Consider the following 27,053-nt stretch of genomic DNA (forward strand, 5'->3'; position numbering starts at 1 on the left):
CTAAATGTAGAGTCATTCGTTAATGTTATACTGATTAAAATTAATAATTCATCATAAGGCGATTTGTTATTTTTTATTTTTTATAATTTTTTTAATCTATTTATTCAATTATAGTTATTAATGTTACTTTTTGAAAAAAAAATATAAAAAAAAAACGATACAAATAATCAAACTTTAATCATCTAATCAAATATCAACAATAAAAAAATAATGTAATTAAAATTCTATATAAAATATGACCACTAATTTTAATTTTAAAAAAATAAATTTATTTTTAGGACTAATGAGCTAGTTTGTCCCGATTGGATAATATTAAATTCAAAATTTGATTTATCCCAACTAAATAATAATGAATGGGCAAATCATCAAATTCAACTCACTTTATCATCTATATCCACGTACATATGTTTGTTACTTTTGCACCATTTTTAAACCTTTCACGAATTGTTAGACTTTCTTATGTGCCACTCATATAATGGTTTAATCTATATTTTGGTGAAGAAGGAAAAATAAAATAAAATCGGACACTTCTCTTAAATGGGCGTATCCGTGTCGGACACACGTATTGGTGTCGACACTCATACGACACTCGTATGATACTTATTGGTGAAGTGTTCAATTCAAAAAATATTTGTTGAATTTTTTAAAATTTTAGCACGGTTCTAACACAATTTTAAAATGTATAAATACAATAATTTTTTAAAAATTCAAATTTATTGTATAATTTTTTATTATAATTATAAAAATAATGAACAAATTCTTTTGAACCAGTCATGAAAAATATCTTTCTGCATCCAAAATAATCTGAAACATACTTTTGCACATAAATATTTATTTTTAATTTATATAATTTAAAATTATATAATATATAAATTTATGTCTCTGTGTCCTGCATTTTAGAGATTATACGTATTTCCGTATCCGTATCCGTATCGTGTCAGTGTTCGTATCTGTATCTTAGTAGATTGAATAGTCTTTTTATCCTTGAAAATGTATGTTACCTTCTAATTAATTCTTAGAAGCCGTGAAATTAAAAATTAGTAGCCCATAATATTTTTTTTATGTTGGTCATTTCATTTCTGCCATGTTCTTCTTATATTTCTTTTTCATTTCCTTGTAATTGTTTTCCTTTATTCTTATTTTTTTAAAATAAATTTGATTTAACTTTAAAAGAATTAACCTAGATACTCTTTTGTCAAAGTTCTTGTTCTCATTCCCACTAATAAATACTCACACTCCTTGGCTTATAGAGAGAACTCGTGTTAAATATGGAGCAATTGCCAATAGTCTCAAAATTCGTGAAGAATGTGAAAACACGAGTGTGGCCAGCTATGAGTTAGACTAAATTTGTGAAGGATAATTTTGTTGACTCCACCCACCATAAAGTAGAGAGATATATATTTAAATTCCAGCCATATATATGGATTCAGATAAACAAAATTAACTGAGAATATTTAATAGAATAATATGTAGATTATTATAAAACAATTTGTATGCATAATCTGTGTTTTTATCTCTTATGCACAAAAATTAGAATAACTAAATCATGTGAGAATATTTTGAAGAGTTGTTTTCAAATAGATAATCTTTATACTTTTTTCCAACCATCGGATATATAGACATGTAAAAAAAAATAGATTAACTATATCATGTCATAAGAATTTTATAATTTTAAGAATTTTATAATTTTAAGAATTTTAAATATATTTAATTTAACTTGTTTTTATTTTTAATGTTTTATTTGGACGAAGGAATTCAATTAATAGTCGCTTGTTAAACATTTTGTTTCTTGGACAATCAAAAATAGTTGGTTGTGCCGGTGTCTATGGTTGGACGAGTATAATGCCAGTTAAGAGAATTGCAACACGTGTTTAATTCTTTAAGTGAGTCAATTAGTTATTCATTGATATATTGTTTTCTTTTAACTTTGATAAAAACATATTTTTAGACATCTCTAAATGTTAAAATAGGTTTATCTTTCACTCTATAGTGTTATGATTGATATGTTTAATTTATTAGTATTTAGATGTATATGTGTGAATGAAATCATTTATGCTTTGATTGTGATATAGCATGTGTTATGATCTAAACATAATTATTCTCGGGGAGAGAGTATTGTATTCAAATGTTAGGATGATGCGTTAATTTCTGGACTTTATGAAAAAAAATTATCATTACTCTCTTGATATACTCAAATTATATAGATAAAGTTTAGGTACATTGAGAGTAGAAAAATGTTTATTTATCCCATTACATGGTAAAAATATTTAAAATAATATTGAAAATATTTGTTAAAATTAGGAAACTTTTAAAACAAATTTTATTCTTTATTAAAAAATTGAAACAACTATTAGAACCTTCGACTTGTAGATGAAAATAATACAATAAACTCTGCAAACCGAAGTCATTTAATCCAACTCCGCAAACGGGCTAAAGTATTTAGGCCCATATTTATGTAAGTTATCTCTCGCCGAGATTAAAACAATGTACAAGAGGCAATTTCTCCCTGCACCATGTCAATTCCAACATGCACCCGATCTCCTATCTAAAATGACAAAAGTATCCCTTCAAATTAATAAAAATAACTAATTAAAAAGATGTAGATAAAAATTACTTTCGGGTTTATCTGAAAATATTCTAGATATATCCGGAACACATTTTTAAAATCCATAAATTTTTATTTGGAATGCATTTTTAATTTTGTGTTTTGGATTTTTTTTTCAGAATATTTTTTTTAGTTTTTAATTATATTTATTATTCTAGATTTTTAAATCCTGAATAAGGATAATTTTAAATTGTTTTTAAAATATAGGATGCAAGTTAAAATTGATATGGGGTAAAAAAAAATTGCCTGCACAAGATCTAGGATCAAGGATCCAGGACCATTTTTGAAAAATAAAATAAACCAAATTAAGATAATTTTCCGTACAGAGAGAATACATAGAGAGACTACACACAAAAAAATACATACTGTTTGATAATTTGCACTCAACGGTGAACATTACATATAATTTATTTATATATTAAGAAGAGAATTTTGAGTTTAATTTAATTTTAAAAAACAATTTTTTATCCAAATGTGAAATTTTCAAAATCATGTCGGAAACTTTGATCAGATGTAACACATTGTATAACATATTTATGAATTTATTTGAATAAAATGAAAAAGATTTTAAAATATCACTATATTTGATTTCTATCTCACTCACACATCACACATCTTAAAATCTGGACCACAGATATTTTTATTATCTCTTTCTAAAGTTCCTTTTTAGAGGAAAAAAAATGAAATTGGGCATTGTTTTGTGGAGAGAAAGCTGCGACTTGGTGCATTTCCCCTTATCAATATTTCAATATTCAGCACTTCTTATAATATTAATAGTAATAAACAGGGTTAGATAATTATGCCCAAATTACATCATAAATTTACATCTAGATAATTCTGTGTGCTTAGTGGTCTTTTAGATTGTTTTTTTAAGATAAAGTCGTCTAAAAAAAACCACTAAGATAAACTTAATTTTTTTTTATATATATTACACTTTAAATTTAATTCAACCCCGTAAAACCGGCTCAAGAAGGTGAGGTTTGTATCCACTTATATATAATGAAATTAATCCAATCCCGTAAAACCGGCTCATGAGATGAGGTTTGTACCACTTATATAATATGAAGAAATGTCTTGTTTCTAGTTGATGTGAGATATTCACTAATATAATGTTAAAAAATAAATTTTAAGTGTAATTCAATTTTATAAAATCAATTTAAAATAAAATTTGACATTTATATAATATATAATATGAAATCTCCTAATCTATCAATTTTCACTTTAAAACACTTTAAAAAGTTTGATTAGAAAAGACTGAGAGAGAATTTGAATTTGTGGAAGGAAATGGATGCAGCATCGTCCTCCATCTCTCCGCCACTCCTTTCCTCCTCAAACTCCATCTCCATCCATCGCCCCGCCGTCATTCTCCCCGGCTTAGGGAACAACTCCGGTGACTACCAGAGCTTGAAGCAGACGCTGAATGACAAGTACGGCGTTTCCGCCGTGGTGGCCAAGGTCTCGAGGCTGGATTGGGTCCGCAACGCCGCCGGTCTGGTGGATCCCAATTACTGGCGCGGCACTCTCGAACCCAGGCCCGTCCTCGATTGGTATCTGGAGAGAGTTGAGGAAGCTGTTGAAGAAGCGAAGGAAAGTGCAGGCGGTTGTGAAACGGTGTCGTTGATCGGACACTCTGCCGGAGGGTGGCTTGCACGCGTGTACATGGAAGAATTTGGATTTTCCCACATATCCCTCTTATTGACCCTTGGAACCCCTCATCTTCCACCTCCCAAAGGCGTTGAAGGGGTTATTGATCAAACAAGGGGTCTCCTTGACTATGTTCAACGCAACTGCTCCAAACCCGTTTACACCCCTCCACTCAAATACGTATGTGTAGCAGGAAGGTTTATCAGAGGCTCTCGCTTTTTCGCGAACACCGAGCCTGCAGTTTCCGCTCCCACTTCTCTTGTGAACACCGCTGCCACCACCGCCACCACTGCTCCACCTGATGCAACATTGCGTTCTCGGTTCATTGGGCAGGGATACAAGCAGGTTTGTGGGGAAGCAGATGTGTGGGGTGACGGTGTTGTGCCGGAAGTATCAGCTCATCTGGAGGGTGCGCTTAACATTTGCTTGGATGGAGTTTATCACTCACCCGTTGGTGCAGATGATGGTACAAGACCATGGTATGGTTCACCTCAGGTGTTGGAGCAGTGGGTTCAACACCTTCTTAACTGAATTCAATTCAGCATCTTTCACCACTTCAATTCAATTCTTCTATTTCAGCCATTCTAGTTGCTTATTGTTTAATCTATCAGGAACATTCTGTACTATATTTATATACATAATCTCCCCTTCTCCTCTCACTTTCTGTAATTTATTGCCATTTTTGTCTTTTAGATGAGGAAAATTCACTTAATTGCATCTCAATTGTTAAAAAGAAAAAGCTCCAGATACAATAATGACTAACTCTTTACATAGAGCCATCACAACACTTTAAAAAAAATCACTAAATAACAATTAAAAAACTAAAAAATACTTAGTCACTTTATTCAATAAATTATATATTATTATTAAAAAATTATTATATTTAAAATAGTTTCTATTATTAATACAAATTATAAAATAGTTTTTAAATTGATATTTAAATTAGCTACCAAAATTTTAGTTATTACTATTTTAGTTTCTAAATCAGTCTATAAAAGAGTAATAGAAACTATTTAGAATATGAAGTACTAAGTAACTAAAATATTGGTAGCTAATAGTTAAATAAGGAAATGTTTTGCTATATATATTTTTTTTTTACTCTGAAAGTTTAGGTTTTCGATTACACATTTATTGGTAATCACCCACAAATACAAAAGACAAAATTCTTATGGCAAAGTTCAAATGATAAGAAAAGTGAGAATGAAAGTATGTAACGCAATTAAAAGGATAAAGAGACTGAGAAATTTTGATAAAGAAGGAAGTGAAAAGAGTTTAAGAAAATAATATTTTTTATAATAAAATTAAGAAAATAAAAGTAAACAATAAAAAAAAAATGACGAAATATTGAGGATATGAATAAAATGAAAAAAAAAATCTTATTATAAACTTACATCACATTTTTATAATATATTATTACAATTTAATAAATATATTGTGATAGCTAATATATTAAGCTACGGAAGTAGAATTAAAATTGATAACTAATCTGTTGTATACGTATATTTTCTTTTAATATATTCGCACTATTAATAGTGTAAATTTAGAATTGATTATAACAAATCCGAATTCCCATGGAAAGACATATAGTTTCTAAATACACCTACTATATATTACCATGTTTTATATCATATGCCATATTATATTTATCCACGTGTCCAAATTTGTTAATTTTATCTATATATTACATATGCCATATTATATTTATCAAAGTATTCGAATTTTTCAATTTTATTATAAATTTATGTGATTCTGCATATATATTTAAAAATTGTGGATACATAGAAAAATTCGCATTAATTTATTAATATTGTGCACTGTTTAATAAAATTTATAAACATTGCAAGGTACACATGAGCAAAAGCCCACAAGTTTAATGGTGGAACCTAAAATTATCTTTACTTATAATTTAAAAAAAAATAGTAATATGTGGTCAATTTATTTTAAAATAAACCCACCCTAAACATCAAGAATATTTTAGTAAAAAACAAAGTTCTGATAAAAGGAATTTTAGTAACAAACTGAGGGTACAATTAGTAAAGATTTTAAAAATAATAAAAAAAGGTGAACTTTGAAAGTATCTAAGAGGCCCAATAATAAAATAGAATTGGGCCGGTTTACGTATATATGAAATCCGTTCATTCCGTCCTTATAAACCCTGCTTCATCTCAAACCCTAGGTTTTTATTTCACTGTGAAATCAGCAGGACTCTCTCTTAGCCGCAGATCTCTAAGGTTTTGCATCTTCTCCAGGTAAGGTATGTCTCTCGAGACCCATTTGCCCCTTTACGCATTCTGCATAACATTTGACTGAATCACTGAGAAGTGAAGCAAGATTTCTCATTTATTTTAATGTATTAATTAGGTTGTGTTCTTAGATTTGGGGCAACGAATAAAATGTGTTAATCCTGAATTGGGGCCGTTCTTAAAGAGTTTAAGATGACTGTTTTCATTTTTACTGATTGTGGTTAGGTTAGTTTTTTGAAATCTTTGTGTTGTACAATGAAATTGTTTAGGGAATGTTCTATTTGGTGTTTGCACCTATTGTGTTTTATCCGGATTTTTTTTGTTCTTTGTCTGAGATTCTAAGTAATGTACAATCATCATAGATTAGACGAAAGTGAGCGATCCTTAAGTTGGTTTAGCCACAATTAAGTTTTGTTGTTTTATGTAGTTGTGAAGATGTACACGTCAAGGAAGAAAATCCACAAGGATAAGGATGCCGAGCCAACTGAGTTTGAGGAGTCAGTTGGGCAGGTAATGCAACAATTGTTATCTTATGTTGCTGCTTGATTGCACTTATTTCCAATTGTATTAATTTTTATTTATTTTGCAGGCTTTGTTTGATTTGGAAAACACCAACCAGGAGCTTAAAAGTGATCTGAAGGACCTGTACATTAATTCAGCAGTGTAAGCATCCCTATTATATCTCTGTGTTTTTGAACAAGATTGATTAGCCATTCTCTGATTTGTGAATGACGTTTAACTATCTGCAGCCAAGTTGATGTTTCTGGGAACCGCAAGGCTGTTGTTATTCATGTTCCATACAGATTAAGGAAGGGTTTCCGCAAGATTCATGTTAGGCTTGTCCGCGAGCTTGAGAAGAAGTTTAGTGGGAAGGTATAGAACATATTTTTTATAATGCTTGATTTTGGTGCTTTGAAATTGGGACACATTTGATACTCTTTTTATGCTCTTTCTTTACTATATCATTCTATTCGTTGATTGTGTTATAGCATCAACTGCAACCGGAGAATTTGTTCATTAAAATATGTCTCAGCTTTTGATCTGTTTTGGTCATGCTAATGAAATAAGTAAATAGTTGCAGTCCAACATTACGTGATTTATTCACCTGTCATATTTGAATATCTTCTCAGCAATAAATAATCATCCCTGGGAATTGTGTACAATTTAAACTTTTTTTTTGTTATAATAGTCTTCAATATTCCTTTTGTGGGTCTTTTTGCCATTTTATTTTTAGCTTTTATGAGTTTTTTTCTCATAATTTGAAATGCTTATTGAATTTGTTCATTTCTTTCTGTTCCTCAATTTATGGTTTTATTTTTTTTATTAATCCTTGAAGGATGTTATCTTGGTTGCCACCCGGAGAATATTGAGGCCACCAAAGAAGGGTTCTGCTGTTCAGCGTCCCCGCAGCCGTACTCTAACTGCAGTTCATGAAGCAATGCTGGAGGATGTTGTATTGCCAGCTGAGATTGTTGGGAAGCGCGTGAGGTATAGAATTGATGGATCCAAGATTATGAAGGTAAAGATATCTATTATTTCTACTTCTTCAAGTTACTTTGTGTATTCACATTGAATTGTAAAAAGTTTTTAAGTGTTGTAAGTCATGGGTTTGATTATCTATTTTCTGATTTTTATTGGTGCTTGCTTAATTTTCTGTTTCAATGTTTTTGTAGGTTTTCTTGGACCCGAAGGAGAGAAACAACACTGAGTACAAGTTGGAGACATTTGCTGCAGTGTACAGGAAGCTCTCTGGCAAAGATGTTGTGTTTGAGTATCCTGTCGCAGAGGCTTAGTTATATTTATTTTGTTAGCTTTGAATTTATTCGTAGAATTGCATATGGAGTATGCTGGTTAAAATTTTGGTGACAAATTGGCTTTCGTTTTCTGAATTTTCAAAGTACTATTTCTGTGTTATTCGATGTAGTTTTGAACTTTATTATAATTATAAATCTTAAGTTAATTTTATTCGCAACATTTATATATTATGGATTTGTCTTTAGTTTTTTTTATAAACAAATAGTGCGATTCTGTGACCCAATGTGTTTGACAAATTGACGTTATATAATTTTGAATTACGGTTAAAGTATTGTTTTTTTTTTCGGTTATGTGATATTTAGTTGTATTTGTAGGGCAAAATATTAATATGGTTTCCAATTGTGATATTTAGTTGGATTTGTAATAGTCTACTTTAAGTCTAAATTTTGAATTCAGTAGTGTAAGTCTTTATTTAAAATTTCGTGTCATTCTTTAGTGTTATTTTTAAAGATGTTTGTATTATTTCAATTTTATTAGTAGTTTTACTACGTTCATTGATTTGTGGTTGGAATCATTTTTTTTTATGATGTATAACAGAATATAAATAGTGGTACTTGAATCTGTTGGAATAAGTTTTAACATAAGCACTTACAGAATATAAAAGCCACTCAGCAAAATAAAATAAAAATATTTTGGAACTGAATCGGAAAAATAATTTATAAATTATGAAAGGACTCATTTACAGTTCAAATCTTTTGATGAAACAAATTTTCTTGATTGGAAAGCTAAAGTGGAGCAGTTCTTTGAGTTGGAAAGAAAAGGCTTTTCTTAGCAGGGCCATTACAGTGTTAGTTTTTACAGGATGTGGGAACTATATTTGATAGTGATTCTGAAGATTCGGTACCTGAGGGTACAATTAGTAAATATATTTACGGATTAAACAATCTAAATTTTTAGAAATATATCCTGAATCTCGTAATCGGAAATGCATTTGTCAACTATTCCATTTGTTTATCAGGTGCTTTCGGGCAAGTAAAAATATTTGCAAAAATATTCTGAACAATCTCAAGTTAGTCGAATGTCTCAGTTATTTTGTGTATTAAGAACGATGAAAAGCGAGAGTTCTACTTTATTTATAACTTTTCATTAGACTCTTTAGTCTAATTACGCTGACCCAGACCCAATGGTGTACTGTCGCCTACCTTGTCGGCCACTCAGGTTCTCAGATGTATCACCATCTAAAATACATAATCCAGAAATATATTATATATTAATTTAGAATATGTTTCTGAATTATACAATTTAAAATATATTTTTTCAAATTATATAATCGAAATCGAAAAACTCGTAGATGTATTCTAGATATGGAAATGCACGAAGAAACCATTGGAGTGAAGAAAAAGCAATTGCCTACTATTGGTGTCTTGTGTGGACTAGGTTATTCAATGGACGATAGTTTGACCAAGGTTGTCAACATTGTTCAAAGTAAAAATAAAAGATCCAGCGTTTATGTGATGAATGAACTAAATTTAGTTAAAACTATTTAACTACTTTGAGTAAATAATTTTTATTTATGTCGAATAATCACAAAGATGCTATTTTATTTTCACCATTTTTTATAAAATTTAAAAACAATAAATACATCAGTGGTAGCTTTGTAACAATCAACGTGCTACCTATGTTAACATTTCCCGTGGTGAATATGCTTGTCTCTATTTCTCATGCATTCGTAGGTGAATATCTGAACACGTATTTTCATCTCGATACTCAATTTCAACCGGACTTTTAAATTTATTACAAAAATCAATAATATATAAATGACAGTGCATAATTAGATATAGATTACAATAAATTTTTACATATAAACCAATGCAACCCTCTCATTGAATTGGCTGGCAAACCTTCATTTTTCAATTTGAATTTTCTCGTCACCCTAAACCCTAAAAGTTCCAAGCTCAAAACAATAAATACCAGTTACAATCACGGAGCTCTGTCGTAAGGCTCTGTATCATTATAGCAAACATCCCATACAGATTCCACAGCAGACTTCGCCGCACCATAGCAATAAGGATTTGCAGACAATGATTTCATAACTCTTCTTCTGATGCATTCCTTCAAGTTTCAATGCATTGGTTGAGTATTGATCAAGTAACAGAAACAGTATCGAAACTCTTGAAAATAAACGACAAAAATCAATTGCAGACCACGCATATTTCATTTTTCTATTCAGAAGTAAATCTTGTGTAAAGATAAAATATATGATACATCAAATCAACGAGAGAAATAGCTTAGTGTTGGTTTATTCTTCCTGTCTTTTGTTTATTTTTCTGATGAATGGGGCAAAAACTATTAGCAAAAAGCCCAATGGTTGTATAGCATTTATGCTCTGTTTCCACACAATTTTAATTTTCATATAAATTTTCTAGTTTCCTAATCATTGTTATCGAAAACCGGCAATTACGGAGTAGAAACGGGTGGTGAATTTAGTGCTTGCCACTACAAGATGGCGCCTATTTCCCTTTATGTGTTCTATGTATGGTGCAAGCTTAAACTAAGCATTGTTCTCTGATGTTTCTTTGTTGAACTCACTAATTTATTAGGCACTTTGGTAGTGGTAAAGAACCAAAGCCTAAGCGACAATGTGCAATCTATGCTATTCAATTGGAGCTCATATATATATATATACGTCTTAAAGGAGTTTTCATTGAATCAGCAGCTGATTGGAATAAAACCAAGGCATTTGGCACTGAAGTCACGGGGTCTTTTTTAACGGGCTTGTCATCATAACATTGGTTCAATTTTTCCTTGGTCTTACATTTTGTTAAAGTGGATATCCTAAAAAGCCCTTTGGAATAATCTTTTCAACTTTTAAGATCTTTTTTTTCTTTTGTCGAATATGAGATAAAAAAAGTTGCTTCGTGCTTGATGTTCAAATTTACTAATACATGTGTTAAATAATAATTATAAAACTTTAAGACTAAGTCCTTTTATGAATACTTTATCCTTGTACTTTTACCTTGTCAATTTCGATCTTTAGATAGTAAAAAAAAAAGAAAGACAAGTATCAAATATAAGATCCTACAATTTATCACTGAAAATATTCAACACAAGTAATGTTCTGTATAAACGGAGAAAGGAAAGAATCAACGTACTTGTTCATGCCCTCGAATTTTCAAGGAAGTTAATTTAAGAAGTTCGCGTTTCAAATGACAATCACCACTTAGATGACCAGCTCTTATCTGTTTCACACAATCATTGAGAAAAATTAATTGGAGGTACTCCATCAGATTCATTATATCGGTAAGTGGCACATTATTAGATAGGAACCTCGCTACAAGCATGGTGAGCACATTTTGTCCATTCCAAGTTTGCAGCACGACAGTCATCAAAAACATGAATAAGTTCATGCTTTAACACCTGATCAACATCATCTTGAGATTCCATCTCGTTGCAGCACACAACTATCTGAGACAACAAAGTCACACCAGTATAATAGAAAGATGTGATCACATTAGTAAATTGCAATACTCACACACAGTTAACTAAAAAACTCATCTTTAATAAGTTAAAAAACAGTGTTCATGTTATTGAAGAAACCCATAATTAGTGTTAGCTGAGAAATAACACTGACTTTATATCCACAAAACCATACTTTTTGTTACTTAAAATTTATTATAAAATACTAAATCAAATAGGTACTCATTAAATGAAGAGTATAATGAAAAGAGTGGGTGATACCAGTATTTTTCATAGAATAAACACAATGTAAAATGCATGTATAAGAACATGTAGAAGGCCAAACTCAGAAAACAGAAAGAGACAATTACCCCTTCACCCTTAGTGTAACCACCGGCGATTCCGGTCTCGTTGCATTTAACAGCTTTGATGAAATTATCACCTACGAGACACCCAGCTTTCTCCAACTGTTCCCTCAAGAACCTCACCTGCGGAGCTGAGACATGTCTGGAATAATCAAATCAAACGAATCCGAAAAAATAATCCAAATTAGAAGTTTTCTTCTTCTTTTGAAGTGATTTTGTAAAGAGAATGAGTAATTGGAGTTTAAGAACAGAGATCATTGACATGTGATGAATAGCAATAGAACAAAATAATAATAATAATAAACATACAAAGGAGGCTCTTATGAATCATGCGTTGGCACTGCTCCACGGTTGCGCCGCGGTTTCTGGGAAAGTCGGCGGAAGAGAGATCGTTTTCATCCATTCCCGGTGATTTCTTTGGTGAATCTGAAAATCCTGTTCCTTCTTAAAACAAACCCTAAACCCCTAATCTATCAATTCTAGTTTTCAAATTCATATTTTTTTTCCATAGGTAACTTTTTTGGGCATTATTTAGTTATTTTACTTTGTTTATTCTTACTTTTTTTTTTAATTTTTAAAAAGACAAATTCTATTCATCATCAATAATTAATAAATAAATAAATATTAATTATTTAAATTTATTTAAATTTTAAAAACATAATCTCTATAATATATATACTTTTATTTATTTATATATATACTACTATATAAAAGATATTTTTTTTTATAATTATAACTATACAATTTTATCTTTCAATAATTCTACTTTTATATGAAAAAACATTTTTTAACTATTTTTGTTATAATTTTTAATAAAACAAATTTTAATAAATAAAAATATCTTTATTTAAAAAATACATAGCATTAGACTTTCTCTTTTCAACTAGAATTACATAATTTTTTTCACTTAAAATAACTATTAATATAATCTTTTCAAGAAGTGCAAAAACTTAGGATGTATCCACTTTACACGAGTGGTTGTGAGGTAAACAATATTTAATTTTATTAATAAAAAATAGTAATATTCAAATAATACTAGTTATACTTAGGGTTTAGGTTTTTTTTTTTCCATTAATTAGAATCTTTTCTCAATCCTTTTACCTCGAAGAAACGGGGAAAATGCAAGGAAGAAGAGAGAGATACATAATTTCAAATATAATGCTAAATGAAAATACAAATTAAAAAAATGCTATATTTTCCTATTACTATATATGCATTAAGATATTATTACAAATTCAAAAATATTTCTCTCCATTAATTTTGATTTTAAATATATCACCAAATTATCTTTACTCAAATTTAAATCGTTTCTTAACCCTCACTTTGACTTAGTTAGGGGGAGGAAAACACATGAAAAACGAGTGAGGGGAGTGAAAATACAATTTAAAAAAAACACATCTTCTTAATATTCCAATTAAAGACATATTCTTTCCGTTTTTTCGTCTTAAATTTTTTATTTCTGTCTGTTTCAAAATCTAGCACAATACTAGTTATTTTTATCTAACTTTTAATTTAGTTTTTAAAGTACAGAAAATAAAAAAATTATTTGTAATATATAAAAAACTGATAACTATTTTATTGAAATCAAGAAAATTCGCTAATTTTTTTTATGTGAAGTGAATATGCTGTTAACGTATTATCAGTCAAACAAATAAGAAGATATAACATCATTTCTGAAAATTTAAAGTAATTAAAGATAGATATTTACAACGATAAATGAGTTATTTTGAAAAGAAAAACAGTAATAAATAAATAAATGTGGTATTTATGCATAATATGATAATTAAGCGAGTAAATAGAATACGCGTTATAGGGAAACTTCGAAGAAGAATACACACTACGAGTAATTTACAGTGGTTGATGGCATGAGTTCCCATAAATTACCAGTGATGGTGACATTGTTGCTTCACGGTCAAATCTTTGAATCTCACTGCGAGTTTTCACAGAATCACGGTACTTTTTTCTTGTAAACTTTTGTCGTTTTCTCGTTCCAAGTTTCATATCAGAGTCCATAGAAGCACCACCCTGTTTTTTTCTTCTTTGACCAGAGTCTTATGAAGATGGTGAAACCCTACATAAACCCTATGACATGCAAGAAGAGGTGGAGAATGGCCTTCAATGCCATCTCTTTCGTCAAAGCTCTCAGCATCCAAACCCCGAGGCTCTTGCGCTCATTATCGTATCTCGCCATTGATGTTCAACAACACCACGTGCATTCCCCACGTGTCAAACGTTTCAATGTTGATAACGAACTTCTCAGTCACATGGTAAGGGACAAGACGCTCGAGTCTCTCACCCAGTTTGGAGGTGTCGAGGAACTCGCTGCACTTCTTGAAACCGATTTCAAGCGTGGGATAAGCGACGAAAAGGATGATCTTGATCACCGAAAACGTGTCTTCGGTGTGAATGTTTTCGCCAAACCTCCGTGTAAAGGTTTTTTTTCTTTTGTTCTTGAATCTTTTAAGGACACCACTATTATCATCCTTTTGGGTTGTGCTATGCTTTCTCTTGGGTTTGGGATAAAGCAGCATGGGTGGAGGGATGGATGGTACGATGGAGGAAGCATCATATTGGCGGTTATTCTCGTCATTATTGTCTCATCCGTGAGCAACTTCAACCAATCTAGACAGTTCAAGAAGCTTTCTGCGAAGAGTGAGAACAGAGGAGTGGAGGTGGTACGAGGTGGTCGACGCCAGAGTGTGTCAATCTTTGATGTGGTGGTTGGTGACATTGCGTACTTGAAGATCGGTGATCAGGTTCCGGCTGATGGAGTGTTTTTGGAGGGGTATTCGTTGAAGGTGGACGAATCTAGCATGACGGGGGAGAGTGATCACGTGCATGTGAACGCTGACACGAACCCTTTCTTGTTATCTGGCACAAAGATCAGTGATGGTTTTGCATACATGATTGTCACTTCTGTGGGTATGAACACTGCATGGGGTGAAATGATGGGTTCGTTAGCGAGAGAGGTTAATGAGGAGACACCTTTGCAAGTGCGTCTTAATAAACTGACTTCTGCTATTGGCAAAGTTGGGTTGTTGGTGGCTGCACTTGTTTTGGTTGTATCTATGATACGTTACTTCACGGGCAGTACAAGAGATGATTTTGGGAACAGAGAATTCGTTGGGAGGAAGACCAAGTTTGATGATGTTATGAATGCGGTTGTCGGGATTGTTGCTGCGGCTGTGACAATTGTGGTGGTGGCCATTCCAGAAGGGTTGCCTCTGGCTGTTACTTTGACTCTGGCTTATTCCATGAAGAAAATGATGAGAGATAATGCCATGGTTAGGAGAATCTCTGCTTGTGAGACAATGGGGTCAGCAACAACAATCTGCACTGATAAAACAGGTACTCTTACGATGAATGAGATGCAGGTGACTGAGGTTTGGGTGGGGAACAGGGAAATAGCTGAAGGTGGGTATTTGGCGCCGAGTTTTGTGCAACTATTGAAAGAAGGAATTGGGTTGAATACTACTGGAAGCGTTTACCAGCCCCAAGAAACCTCACTGCCAGAAATTTCAGGTAGTCCAACTGAGAAAGCGTTGCTTTCTTGGGCTGTGGTGGATTTAGGGATGGACATTGATGTGGTGAAGCAGCATTGTGAAATCATTCACGTGGAGACGTTTAACTCTGAGAAAAAGAGAAGTGGGATTTTGATGAAGAATAGAGGGAGCAACAGGATCGTTACACATTGGAAGGGTGCTGCTGAGATGATATTGGCTATGTGTTCAAATTATTATGACCAGACAGGGGAAATCTTGATCTTGGATGATGAAGAAAGGGTTCAGATTGAGAAGATTGTGAAGGGCATGGCTACCAAAAGTTTGCGATGCATTGCCCTTGCCCAGAAGAGATCCAACGGGCAGCTCTGTGAAAAGCTTGAAGAGACAGAACTAACACTGTTGGGAATACTTGGATTGAAAGACCCTTGTAGGCCAGGAGTTGAAGCAGCAGTTGAATCATGCAGGAATGCTGGAGTGAAGATCAAGATGATTACAGGAGATAATGTGCATACAGCTAAGGCAATAGCCTCTGAATGCGGAATTCTTGATCCTAGTGAAGAATTGGATGAAGATGCTGTGGTTGAAGGGTTTCAATTCAGAAATTATTCTCACGAGGAAAGAATGGATAAGATTGACAGAATCAGAGTCATGGCCAGATCATCTCCATTTGACAAGCTTCTGATGGTTCAATGTTTAAAGCAGAAGGGTCATGTGGTGGCAGTCACAGGTGACGGCACAAATGACGCACCTGCTCTAAAAGAAGCAGATATTGGACTTTCCATGGGAATAGAAGGCACTGAAGTGGCAAAAGAGAGCTCAGATATTGTTATCCTTGATGACAATTTCTCTTCTGTGGTTACAGTAATCAGGTGGGGAAGATGTGTGTACAAAAACATTCAGAAGTTTATTCAGTTTCAGCTCACAGTGAATGTTGCTGCACTGGTCATCAACTTTGTAGCTGCAGTTTCTTCTGGTAAAGTGCCTCTTACAGCAGTCCAGCTTTTGTGGGTAAACCTGATAATGGATACTCTTGGAGCTTTGGCCTTAGCCACTGAGCAGCCTACTAATGATCTCATGAAGATGGCGCCTGTTGGTAGAGTTGAGCCACTTATAACTAGAGTTATGTGGAGAAACCTCATTTCACAGGCATTATACCAAGTTCTGGTGTTGCTGGTTTTACAATTCAGGGGAAGATCAATCTTTGATGTTACTGAGAAGGTGAAGAACACCCTTATTTTCAATGCTTTTGTCCTCTGCCAAGTGTTCAATGAGTTCAATGCAAGGGAGCTGGAGAAGAAGAACATATTTCAGGGACTTGGTAAGAATAGGTTGTTCATTGTAATTGTTGGCCTAACTGTTGCTCTTCAGGTGGTGATGGTTGAGTTTCTGAAGAAGTTTGCCAGTACTGAGAGATTGACTTTGGAGCAATGGGGTATCTGTGTTGGCATTGGAGCTTTGTCTTGGCCAATTGGTCTGCTGGTGAAGTGTATCCCAGTTGTTTGCAAGAAGTAGTGGGCCAGTTAAGCACACTATTTTGATTTCATGACTTTTTCCCCTTTCTGCATAGAGCACATTGCAGTGCTATTCATCGTTTCTTTGTTTTACTTCTTTATTTGTATATCTTTATTAGTTTGATTTCTAATATTTCAGAATGTTTACTCAAATAAACAGTTTACAAATGATCAAAGAAATTGGATAAATGATAGATTGAAAACTATTAGAATTATATATCATTTTTAATGTAATGGATTTAAAAATAAATATATATAATAAAAAATAATAATTAAATAATATAAAAAATATTAAAATAATAATATTAAAAGTTGTAATATCTTTCGATAAAAAATTAGGTATTATTACTCATCTAAAGATGTAAAATTATATTTTATTTAGTTAACATTAACTTTTCACCATTAATAATATGAAGGTGAAAAAGAATAAAATGAGAGTGGTGGATAATTTGCCATTTCTTTTATCTTTAGTAATAAATTATTTGTAGATTTTTTTACTTGAACTCTTTACTCAATATTTTAAGAATATTTTTTATCACTTTTAAGTATATTATGTTAATATACTATTCTCCTGATTAGGGATGACAAAGCGAGACAGGTCACGTGGATTGGTCCGCGACCCGCAAATAAAAAATACGGGACGGATTAACCTTTTCAATCCGCATTAGCTCGTCCCGCATTAGTCCGGCCGCTTTGCCATCCCTACTCCTGATTAACAGAATTAGTTTTTTTTTTAAAAAAATTCTTTCTTTTAATTGTTATGGTACATACTTTACAAATGTCAATTGGCATGACATGAATGAAAAGAACTTCAAAACTCGTATCTATTAAGGTAGTTGGACTTAATCAAATTAAAAATTAATAAAAAGATAAAAAAATAAAAACGAGGTTCGTGTGAGGTAAACAAATCAAAACAAACCTTATAAAAAAAAGAATATTAACCAGGAATTACCATTTTGCCCTCGCGAGAAACCAGAATGACATGGCATCTTCTGATCTGTTTTTGTGTTCCGAAGCCGCCATTGACGACGACTCGGCGAAGCTAAATTGAGAGTGGAGCTGCGTCCACAGTGAAACGCACAGCATCAGCAACAACATATTCAATTCATATTCTGCGGAATAAAAAAGATGTGTTCTTCGGAGACCATCAATATTGCTGCGAGTACGCAGAAAGTCGATGTTGATAATCGACTTGCTCTCCGATTCTACTACAGGATCGCTGACAATATCCTCAAACAGGTATTTCTCCTTTACACTGCGTACGATGTGAACACCGACGAATTTGGTAGCACTTTATTTGATTTTGTAAGAATATACTGGAAGAGGACGAGGCAAAGATAGGTTTCACTGATATATTGCAATTTTCACCGCCTTATTTTGAATTGTCATTTATGATATATTATTACTTTAAATTTATGAGAATGTTAGGTTATATTCATGACACTCAAAATCATGTTTTTGCTGTTATTTGTTTATCGAGAGGTGATGAAAGTGAAACTAACTTGATGTGGCCACAAATCGTAGAGGCCAAATTAGAGGAGGGGTTTCATGGTAGAAGCTCATTGTTATTATTGATTTAATTGACTGAAAATGTTTTTTATGCAAGAGGTTTAACTTGCATTTATAAGATAGAGAGGGATAGGGGAGGATAGAAAGTTACAAGAGAAGCATAGAACTAATAGTTTAAGCCACACTCTTCCTAGTTAATGGCTACAGTTATAACTAACTACACAATATGTATTGTGATGTAGCATGTTTGCTGCTAAGCTGATAAACTCTGTTTGTTGGAGAAACTAAGATACCCCAGTGCCCAAAGGCTCATTTTTGAACGAAGATTACGGAGTTTATCACTGTACTATCTTCCCCTTCATATTATGCAGAGAGGTTGTTTTCGGATTCAAACCCGGGACCAACTAGTCACAAACAAAGGACAAATTTACTGTTGTGCAAGTACTCGCCTTTGCATAAAAATGGACAAATTGAAAATATTAGTATTTACCCTTTTTAAATTGATTTTAAATATAGAAGCGTTCGATAGTAAGTTAGGATTTTAATTGTGAGTGACATGAACAAATTGCATGTATGAATTTCACTATCCAACTATTATGCTATTATGTTCGGTTTTTCCTTGCAGCCATGTCATGTTATATATGCAGCATGGCAAGTAATAATTTCAGTCTTTGAGACATATTTTTACTTTTAGTGCTAATTGCTTGTACTGATATTTCCGAATTAATTGTCTTGCTTTAATACTTTTCAATATCTGGAAAAGTTAATATGGTAATGTTTTCCTTTTTCCGATAATTTTTTCAATACTTGCTTTGCATTAACTCTCTTTTGTTTTGATATTGCAGGCTGATATCTTTCGTGCAGAAAAAAATATTGTTGATCTATATGTCATGCTCCTAAGATTTTCTAGGTAAAGTTAGATGTCCCCTTATATTATTTGACTCATAAATGTTGTATTATATTCTATTTCTTATCTTTGTCATCAAACTGAATTGAGGGTATTTGTCCTTCGTTGGTGTTAGTTTGGTCTCTGAGACAATACCACGTCACCGAGATTATAGATCATCTCCACAAAGCAAGAAAGAAATTTTGAGAAAGGTTAGCTTTCATCTTGTCTTCGAACTACAAATTGTTGCACATTCTTAGATGTAATTTAATTTTAAGGTTCTTGTTATAGAAATTGTTAAATTCTGTGATTGAGCTGGAGAAATTGAAACCAAAGGTGCAACAGAAGATCAATGAGTTTAACAGCAGGCGAGAATACCACCATCACAAACACAATGGACGGGAGAAATGTCATTCAACTAATTTGATGGTTTCTCCAGTGAAAAAACAAACTTTGGCTAGTTATAATCAAACAAAGGTAAAATTTCCCTGAGAATTTGCTTTGAAGGCTGTAGCTTATCAATCACAATCATTCCTTACAATTACATCTATTCTTTTTGGCTATTTGTATGCTCCCCAAGTCCCCTTTCAAGAATTTCTTGTATCCATGTGCTGTTGTATTCTATGTGGCTAGGCAATCGTACCAACTACCAGAGAGATTGCTTACCAAGGATCCAGGGGCCAGCAGTTTTCTAGTGTAAGGCCTGTGGAAGAAAATATGAGGAGACTGTAAGTATTGAACATTTGGACTTTTCCTCCGTGTATGTTTTGCCACCTGACGGTGATCAGTACTGCATAAAACTGTACTCACTTTCTCTTCATTATGTGGAAGTTTTATAATCTGTTTAGTTACTTTAATTGTCATACTGGACTTTGCATATGAAAGTGGATAGTGCTAGATGATTTTGTTTTGTTTGATAACCACCCGTGTGATTATGCTTGTTTTCTGTGGATCTCTAAGTCTCCTACGTCCAAAGGAGGAAACTCTCTCCAGACATTCTATTCTAGGTCCCAATGGGCTTAAAGGGCAGTGGCGACCACCTGCAAGTGATAAAGGGGTATGCTTAGAATTTAGCTCTTTTTCAATTCTGTTCAAAGATCATTCTGAATGTTCCATCTGGATGTAGGTCAGGTATCCAACCATCATAGATTTGTCTCCAGTTGAAATTCCAAGGTTATGGCCTATTTTAAGTTTCTGCAGTTTTTTTTATGTTGGCATTTCTAAATAATGGTACTTCATTTAAATAATTTATTCAAAAAAAGGGTTTGATTTGATGATTAGTGAAATGCTTCTCAAGTTATCATCCTTGATGTCCCTTGAGTTAGTTCAGTTGGTTAAGCAGTGGGACATCCCCCTTTCTCCCATTCCCTTTCCCCCCTCCCCCTTGATCATGTAAGGCCTACTTTGAGCCCCGCTGGATCATAAAAGAAATGTTTTTGCCCATGATGCACCTTGAGCTTGTTTATCTATTTACTTTTTATATAAACTAAATCCATCCTGTTGGATTCACTGCCTGCACAAACAGCCTTCAGCAACCCTTGGAAGATGGATCTCTGAGTGATAAAGATAATAGCATTTCAGAACAACATAGATCAGATTTAGAATCATTTGTTACCCAGAGTGACAACTCCCGGGAAAAGCATGCTGATGAAGCTCCTTCTCTTATCTCTTTTGAAGCAACAGAAATCCCTACTCAAATAGAAGTTATCAGACAGCCTTCTCCTCCACCCGTACTTGCTGAAGTACAAGATTTGATTCCAGCAGTGTCACCTCATGTTATTGAGGAAGGATGTAAGACAGAAATTCAGACAACAGATGTTCGTGCTGAGTCTCCTCTGCAACTACACATTGTAAGAACTAATAACATTCTTTGATGCTTTCTTCTTGTATTCTAATGTAATTGTAAATTGTCATTGGAAAGGTTACATGTTATCTAATTATGCTACTTAGACTAACTATCTTCCCATACTTATTTTTATTTATCCTTATATTTCCCTAATATAAATGTATGTTCCACTTTTAAACATACGGAATTTATCACTCAGTAGTAACCATAACCCGTGCTTGCCTGGTGGACCCACTCTAGTTTTTGGCACTATCTCCTTGAATCTCTATTACCCGATGTTTTTTGTGGTTCCTAACCAGCACTGTTGCTGTCTTGTGTCATGCTACATCTTTTACTTTAGTTCATTTTGATGTTTAGGATCCTAGTTATATTTTGACATGGGTCAAAATATTGTCAATTTTATGGATGATTATTCTTTATGAAAGATCACTGTGAGTTGTTTTCTTTTTCCATTTTTATTTATAAAATCAAGGCTCAATTTGGTGTTCCCTTTTACACCATACGAAGTTTTAATGCCTATGAATGTGCATCTCAACAATTTCAATATTTTATGTCTTCACATGATATTCTTCTTCTGTGCTCGTACTCCTGAACAATATGAGTCTGCTTAATGTAAAAACACACACCTAATCAAAACAATTTGGATGCTCTTGTTTCATGGTAATGTTCCTCATTAATTTTGGGTTAGATGCTATTCTTATGGCTTTTTATCTCATGATTGGGATGTTTTCCTCCATTCTTGGCAACAAAATCCTCACTATATATTATACATCATAAGAGATATCATTTTATTAAAGAGAAGATTTTGTTGGGAGAATCACCACTACCTTTGTTCTTGATACATAGGATTATATTTTTCAACATAAGGGGGTTGTTAGAAAAATGTAATTATAATAATATTGTAAATAGGGTGGATTACATGTTACTTAATTATGTTAAGAGAGACTATACGTTCTTGTATTTATGTTATGACCCTTAATGTAAATATATGCTGTGATATAATTTAACACAGAATTCAGCACATGCTATTTTCTCTCTTTCTCACTTTTTTTAGGTACATTTCTGGGGAGGAATAACTATGCTCAGTTGTAGTATATTCCCTATTTTCCTGACAATTGTTTCTATGTGCAGTCAACTTCTATGATGAAGACTTTTATGAAGCTAGCCAAGTCAAACACTGACAAAAATTTAGAGACTTGTGGTATTCTTGCAGGTTTGCTTGTAAGTGATTTTCACGTATTTTTTGGGACTTTAAGCAACAATCAAGGATAGATCCAAGATTAGCTTGGGACCTATCAAATCCATATTATTTACCATTTGCATTGAAATCTGTTCATGTACCATCTTAGAAACAAAATTAACCTATTGTTGGATTTCCAGAAACCAAAAAGAAATTTAAACTAGTTTTATAATTGTGTTATGTCCATAGCAACAACAATTTGTGGACTTTGTCTTTTAGTCATGCGTGTTTGGGCATGAAATTGGCACACTACACAACATATTTTTCTATACTGGGTTTTGTAAGATTTTCACCAATCTGCTAGCTGAAATTGTGAGATATTTATTGATATTTTGCTAATGCATCTGATCTGCAGAAAAACAGAAAATTTTATATTACCGCTCTAATAATCCCAAAGCAGGAGGCAACATCTAGTTCTGTAAGAAATATTCATCTCAATTCTTTTGAGTAATATCTTTTACAATTATTTGTTTAAAATTTGTTACATTTGGAGCAGTGCCAAGCTACAAACGAAGAGGAAATATTTGAAGTACAGGATAAGCAATCTCTTTTCCCCCTTGGATGGATCCATGTGAGTTCAGTTTTCTGTACATATTCATCGCATAATTTAATTTGCTTGTCTTCCCTTGTTGCAACACTCATATATATAATTCTGCATTGCCAGACACATCCCAGACAATCTTGTTTCATGTCATCAATTGATGTACACACCCATTACTCATATCAGGTGAGTTCAAGAGAGGTTTCTTAAGTTTTAGTTGAGATTGTTATTTTGTTTGCATTAGTCTTTGAAATATATTTATGCTATTTGCAATGAGGAAATGGTAGAAAAAGAGAGATCTACAGATCTACCCAGATTAAATTTCCTGCAGAATTTTATACGTGAAGACTTGCAATGCAACTACTCATTCTAGATTCAGTTTTACATCTTTAGTATCAAACATATATTTGAGTATAACTGTATAATTTCATATACAGAGTACAATTCACAATATACCTGAAAGATCTGTTTCTAACGCACCTTGCTTTGATATCGATCTCTTAGAAATTTGGTGATTTTGCTAAAATTTATTCTTCTATGGTTTCTGTTAAACACGGGACTATTTGTAGTGCTCTAGAGGGGCCTGTGTCACATCACAGACACATATGTTTCTAGGGGTCGCACCTTGCTTTGTTATCGATCTCTTAGAAATTTGTTGATTTTTCTAAAATTTATTCTTCTACGGTTTTTGTTAAACACGGGACTATTTGTAGTGCTCCAGAGGCCTGTGTCACATCACACACATTTGTTGTGCTTTTTAAATACTAATCAAGCTGAGTACATTTTATTTTTCTGTTGTTTTCTTTATATTTTTTCTTTGTATCTTATGCAAATACTTGTCTCTATAGATTATGCTTCCAGAAGCTGTTGCAATAGTTATGGCACCAACAGACAGTTCAAGGTAACATCGTGTCTCAAAATGTCTGTCGTGATGTGGGAAAAGGGAAAATAGAGCATATCCAATTAAAAATTAAGTTTGTGAGACTAAATTTGATATATAACTACCAAGCATAACGCTGCCTTGATAGTTAAGAGTAATCCTATTTGTACTAGGAAGTTGATCTTTTCTTCATAATAACTGCATGACTTGGCTTCACATCCTAGGATCTCTCATTGTTAAGTGATCAGTAATCCCATTGGGAGATGTTTATATAATTCAACTTTTACATAAGTCTTTTTTTTTCCAATAGTTTGACCTAATCAGTTGGTCTTATAGATGAAACTCATTTAGGAAGTAGCCTCTCTATAAATAATTTAAAACCCTTAAGTTTTGGTCCCTATATGCCCCATTGGCATATATTGGTCCTTGTTGTTACTATGTTTCTTAAGTTTTACTTGCATAAAATTTAAGCTTTTGTCCCTCTATAGGGCCTATAGTTTTTTCATTAAGGGCTCGATTCCTAAATGGATATCACCTACTTGTTTAATCTTTCCAATAAAATCTTTATTCGGTAATAAGGCCCAAAGTTTCAAAGATGATATGTACCTGATGATTCTTCTTGGCAACTTTTTCCTATGTTCTTCCTTGTTTCCTTCTTTTCCTCTTCACAAGACTTAAAATCATACTATATACACTACTCTCCTCGCTGGGGCCCTCTTTATACGTGGCCAAACCACCTTAATTGATTTTCTGTAGTATTTTCCTCCATTGGTGTTACACCAATCTCTTCATTTGTACAATCAATTTGTATAATGACTTGTAATCACGCATCCCTTCTAACATTCTCATTTTTTCCACTCCTACATTTTTCTCTTGTCCTTTTAATGGCTATCACTCATTTTCATAGCCTTTGATTTGGTCGGTACTTTGTGATGATAAATAATTCTTAAAACCCTTTTCCACTTTAGCTGCTAAGAAAAAAATATATAAAAAGATAAAAATGAAACAGTAATATGATGGCTTCCCTCTTGGCTGTGCTTCTCCTACGTCAGCTGTTTACTATTCTTGCCCCTACTATATGGAATTAGCCGGAATCTTTTCAGATTTATTTGGTGCCTGAAAGATTGTCTATTTTGAAATGACTATTATCTATTTACATGTACAGAACCCATGGCATTTTTCGGTTGACAACCCCTGGTGGAATGTCGGTCATAAGACAATGCCCGCAACGTGGCTTTCATTCACATAATCAGCCTCCAGATGGTGGCCCCATTTACGATACATGCACAGATGTTTACATGAACCCAGATTTAAAATTTGATGTCATTGATCTTCGATGACAAGTAGTTTGTTTTTCTTGATGTGTAAACTACAATACCCATCTAATTATTCATATTACAGTAACTTCACACAAGATTTGTAGGTTTTACCATTGAATCAGCCATGGCCATCATAATGCATGTCATGTCTGCATGTGTCTGTAAAAAGATTGGAACTATTCACCAATGGAGGCCTGTACGGTCATTATTTTGTTCTGTATTGCATTTAGGATATTTGTGACTGTTACCTCTCATACTGTATTATATCAGCATCAATCAAATGTACCTACTAGCTCAATATATGGGTATAGATCCTCAGCTTTCAAGTGCTGCTTGTGTTTGTGTGTAGTAGATTACACTTGCTTCTCTACCAATATCAGATATTACATATTAAATAATCTTAACTGAAAATAAAATATACTGAATAAGTTTTCAACACTACCCTAGTAATTAGAAGATTTTATCATTCATTTGTGTAGATCAAAATTAATATACTAAATACATTTTAAAAAATATTTAAAAATTTAATCATTTTATTACTATATTATTATTGTCTAGTTTTAAAGTTACAATTCAATGATTAAATCGATAGATTTACAATTTTTAATGGTATAATAATTGATGAAATTTACAAAAAATCTGAAATACTTTTTTGTTCTAAAATTTCATCTAAAATTAGTTTAAAATTAATTTAGAATCAATTTTGCTCCATTTTACTATTTTTTTAAAAAAAAATTGTATTTAAAATCCAAGAACTAAAATTTTATAACTTAACTGAACAAGATATATAGTTAAGAATTATATATTTTTCATGGAATTATGCTATATTTGTGAATTATGCTTCTTTGATATTTGTGAATTACGCTTCTTTGATATTTGTGAATTATGTTTTTTGATATTTATAATTTATTAAAAAAAATTAAGATGTTTTAGAAAAGAGGGATGTCTCTTCATTGGAGCATTCAGTTGAGATCGATTAATTTTCGAGATGGTCATCGAATCATATTCTTGCAAGTTTCATGAATTGACTCTAAGGAAATGAGGGACTTCACCTGCAGAAGATAACGCTCAAGTCAGTAAGAGTATAAACTAGTGTATACAGTTGAGTATAGTATAAAATATTAGTTGAAAGTACTCCCTGTGTGTTGGATGTTTTGTGAGTTGTTTTTTTTTTTCTATATAGGATAGTGTTCCTCCCTTATATTTGGTCTTGTTATGAGTTATATTCCCAAATTAATTACAATTTTGTATATTCAGTCAATCACCTCCACTTTTTATGAAGAGTAAATAAAATGTTTTATATCATTTTCAGACATCGGTAACAGATATGTTTTCATCCTATTATCGGGTTCGGCTTATAACACTAAGTAAGGATGAACCGAAAATTTAATATTATTAACAATAAATCATAAATATTATCTTCAAACTAAATCATTAATGTTACATGTTTGCGGGTTATGAGATTATGCCAACTAAGGGTGCTTGATCTGTGATTCATGGCCACTGTCTCCATGTGTGACTGATACTGCCATGTGTGAGTGATACTGTTGTACAAAAGGCCAATATGCAGATAGAAGGACGTTTTTCATTTTTTGACTGATGAGGCAGTGGTGACAGTGGTGACATTTAACTTTTTCTTTGGGTCCAATCACATCCTACTCTCTACATCATTTATTAATCAAACCAAGATCAGTCACACTCAACTATAGATATCATAGTCTACACAAAATACACTGTTGTACAAATTATT

General features: G+C 32.6%; 5 protein-coding genes across 7 annotated transcripts; 4 read left to right on the plus strand and 1 right to left on the minus strand.

Annotated features, from left to right (window-relative positions):
* Positions 1–3,742: 3,742 nt before the first annotated feature.
* LOC137812915 (uncharacterized) lies at positions 3,743–4,988 on the plus strand. The gene has a single exon (XM_068615168.1). It carries the CDS (start codon positions 3,890–3,892, stop codon positions 4,778–4,780), a length of 891 nt encoding a protein of 296 aa, XP_068471269.1. The 5' UTR covers positions 3,743–3,889; the 3' UTR covers positions 4,781–4,988.
* Positions 4,989–6,373: 1,385 nt separating this feature from the next.
* Positions 6,374–8,464, plus strand: LOC137812917 (small ribosomal subunit protein eS7). Of its 2 annotated transcripts, none has more exons than XM_068615170.1 (6): positions 6,374–6,503; positions 6,920–7,002; positions 7,082–7,155; positions 7,242–7,365; positions 7,829–8,011; positions 8,166–8,464. In XM_068615170.1, exons 2-6 carry the CDS (start codon positions 6,928–6,930, stop codon positions 8,283–8,285), a joined length of 576 nt encoding a protein of 191 aa, XP_068471271.1. In that variant the 5' UTR covers positions 6,374–6,503; positions 6,920–6,927; the 3' UTR covers positions 8,286–8,464. The 2 variants fall into 2 exon arrangements, with proteins under 2 accessions (XP_068471271.1, XP_068471272.1); XM_068615171.1 differs by having other exon boundaries at positions 6,374–6,498.
* A 1,573-nt stretch (positions 8,465–10,037) lies between these two features.
* Positions 10,038–12,575, minus strand: LOC137812920 (mitochondrial inner membrane protease ATP23-like). Its single transcript, XM_068615175.1, has 5 exons — positions 12,378–12,575; positions 12,075–12,199; positions 11,575–11,712; positions 11,400–11,486; positions 10,038–10,359 (listed from the first exon to the last, which is right to left on the minus strand). Exons 1-5 carry the CDS (start codon positions 12,469–12,471, stop codon positions 10,228–10,230), a joined length of 576 nt encoding a protein of 191 aa, XP_068471276.1. The 5' UTR covers positions 12,472–12,575; the 3' UTR covers positions 10,038–10,227.
* A 1,432-nt stretch (positions 12,576–14,007) lies between these two features.
* LOC137812918 (putative calcium-transporting ATPase 13, plasma membrane-type) lies at positions 14,008–17,230 on the plus strand. Its single transcript, XM_068615172.1, has one exon. The coding sequence runs from the start codon at positions 14,123–14,125 to the stop codon at positions 17,081–17,083; it is 2,961 nt and encodes a 986-aa protein (XP_068471273.1). The 5' UTR covers positions 14,008–14,122; the 3' UTR covers positions 17,084–17,230.
* Positions 17,231–17,987: 757 nt separating this feature from the next.
* On the plus strand, positions 17,988–25,629 carry LOC137812919 (AMSH-like ubiquitin thioesterase 1). Of its 2 annotated transcripts, XM_068615174.1 has the most exons (14): positions 17,988–18,321; positions 19,437–19,501; positions 19,614–19,689; positions 19,769–19,954; positions 20,111–20,205; positions 20,438–20,534; positions 20,604–20,650; positions 21,003–21,327; positions 22,455–22,544; positions 22,919–22,981; positions 23,060–23,134; positions 23,228–23,290; positions 23,953–24,005; positions 25,150–25,629. In XM_068615174.1, exons 1-14 carry the CDS (start codon positions 18,211–18,213, stop codon positions 25,322–25,324), a joined length of 1,521 nt encoding a protein of 506 aa, XP_068471275.1. In that variant the 5' UTR covers positions 17,988–18,210; the 3' UTR covers positions 25,325–25,629. The 2 variants fall into 2 exon arrangements, with proteins under 2 accessions (XP_068471275.1, XP_068471274.1); XM_068615173.1 differs by having other exon boundaries at positions 23,060–23,290.
* Positions 25,630–27,053: the final 1,424 nt, after the last annotated feature.

The sequence above is a fragment of the Phaseolus vulgaris genome, chromosome 2 (assembly GCF_000499845.2).
Source record: "Phaseolus vulgaris cultivar G19833 chromosome 2, P. vulgaris v2.0, whole genome shotgun sequence".
NCBI lineage: Eukaryota > Viridiplantae > Streptophyta > Magnoliopsida > Fabales > Fabaceae > Phaseolus > Phaseolus vulgaris.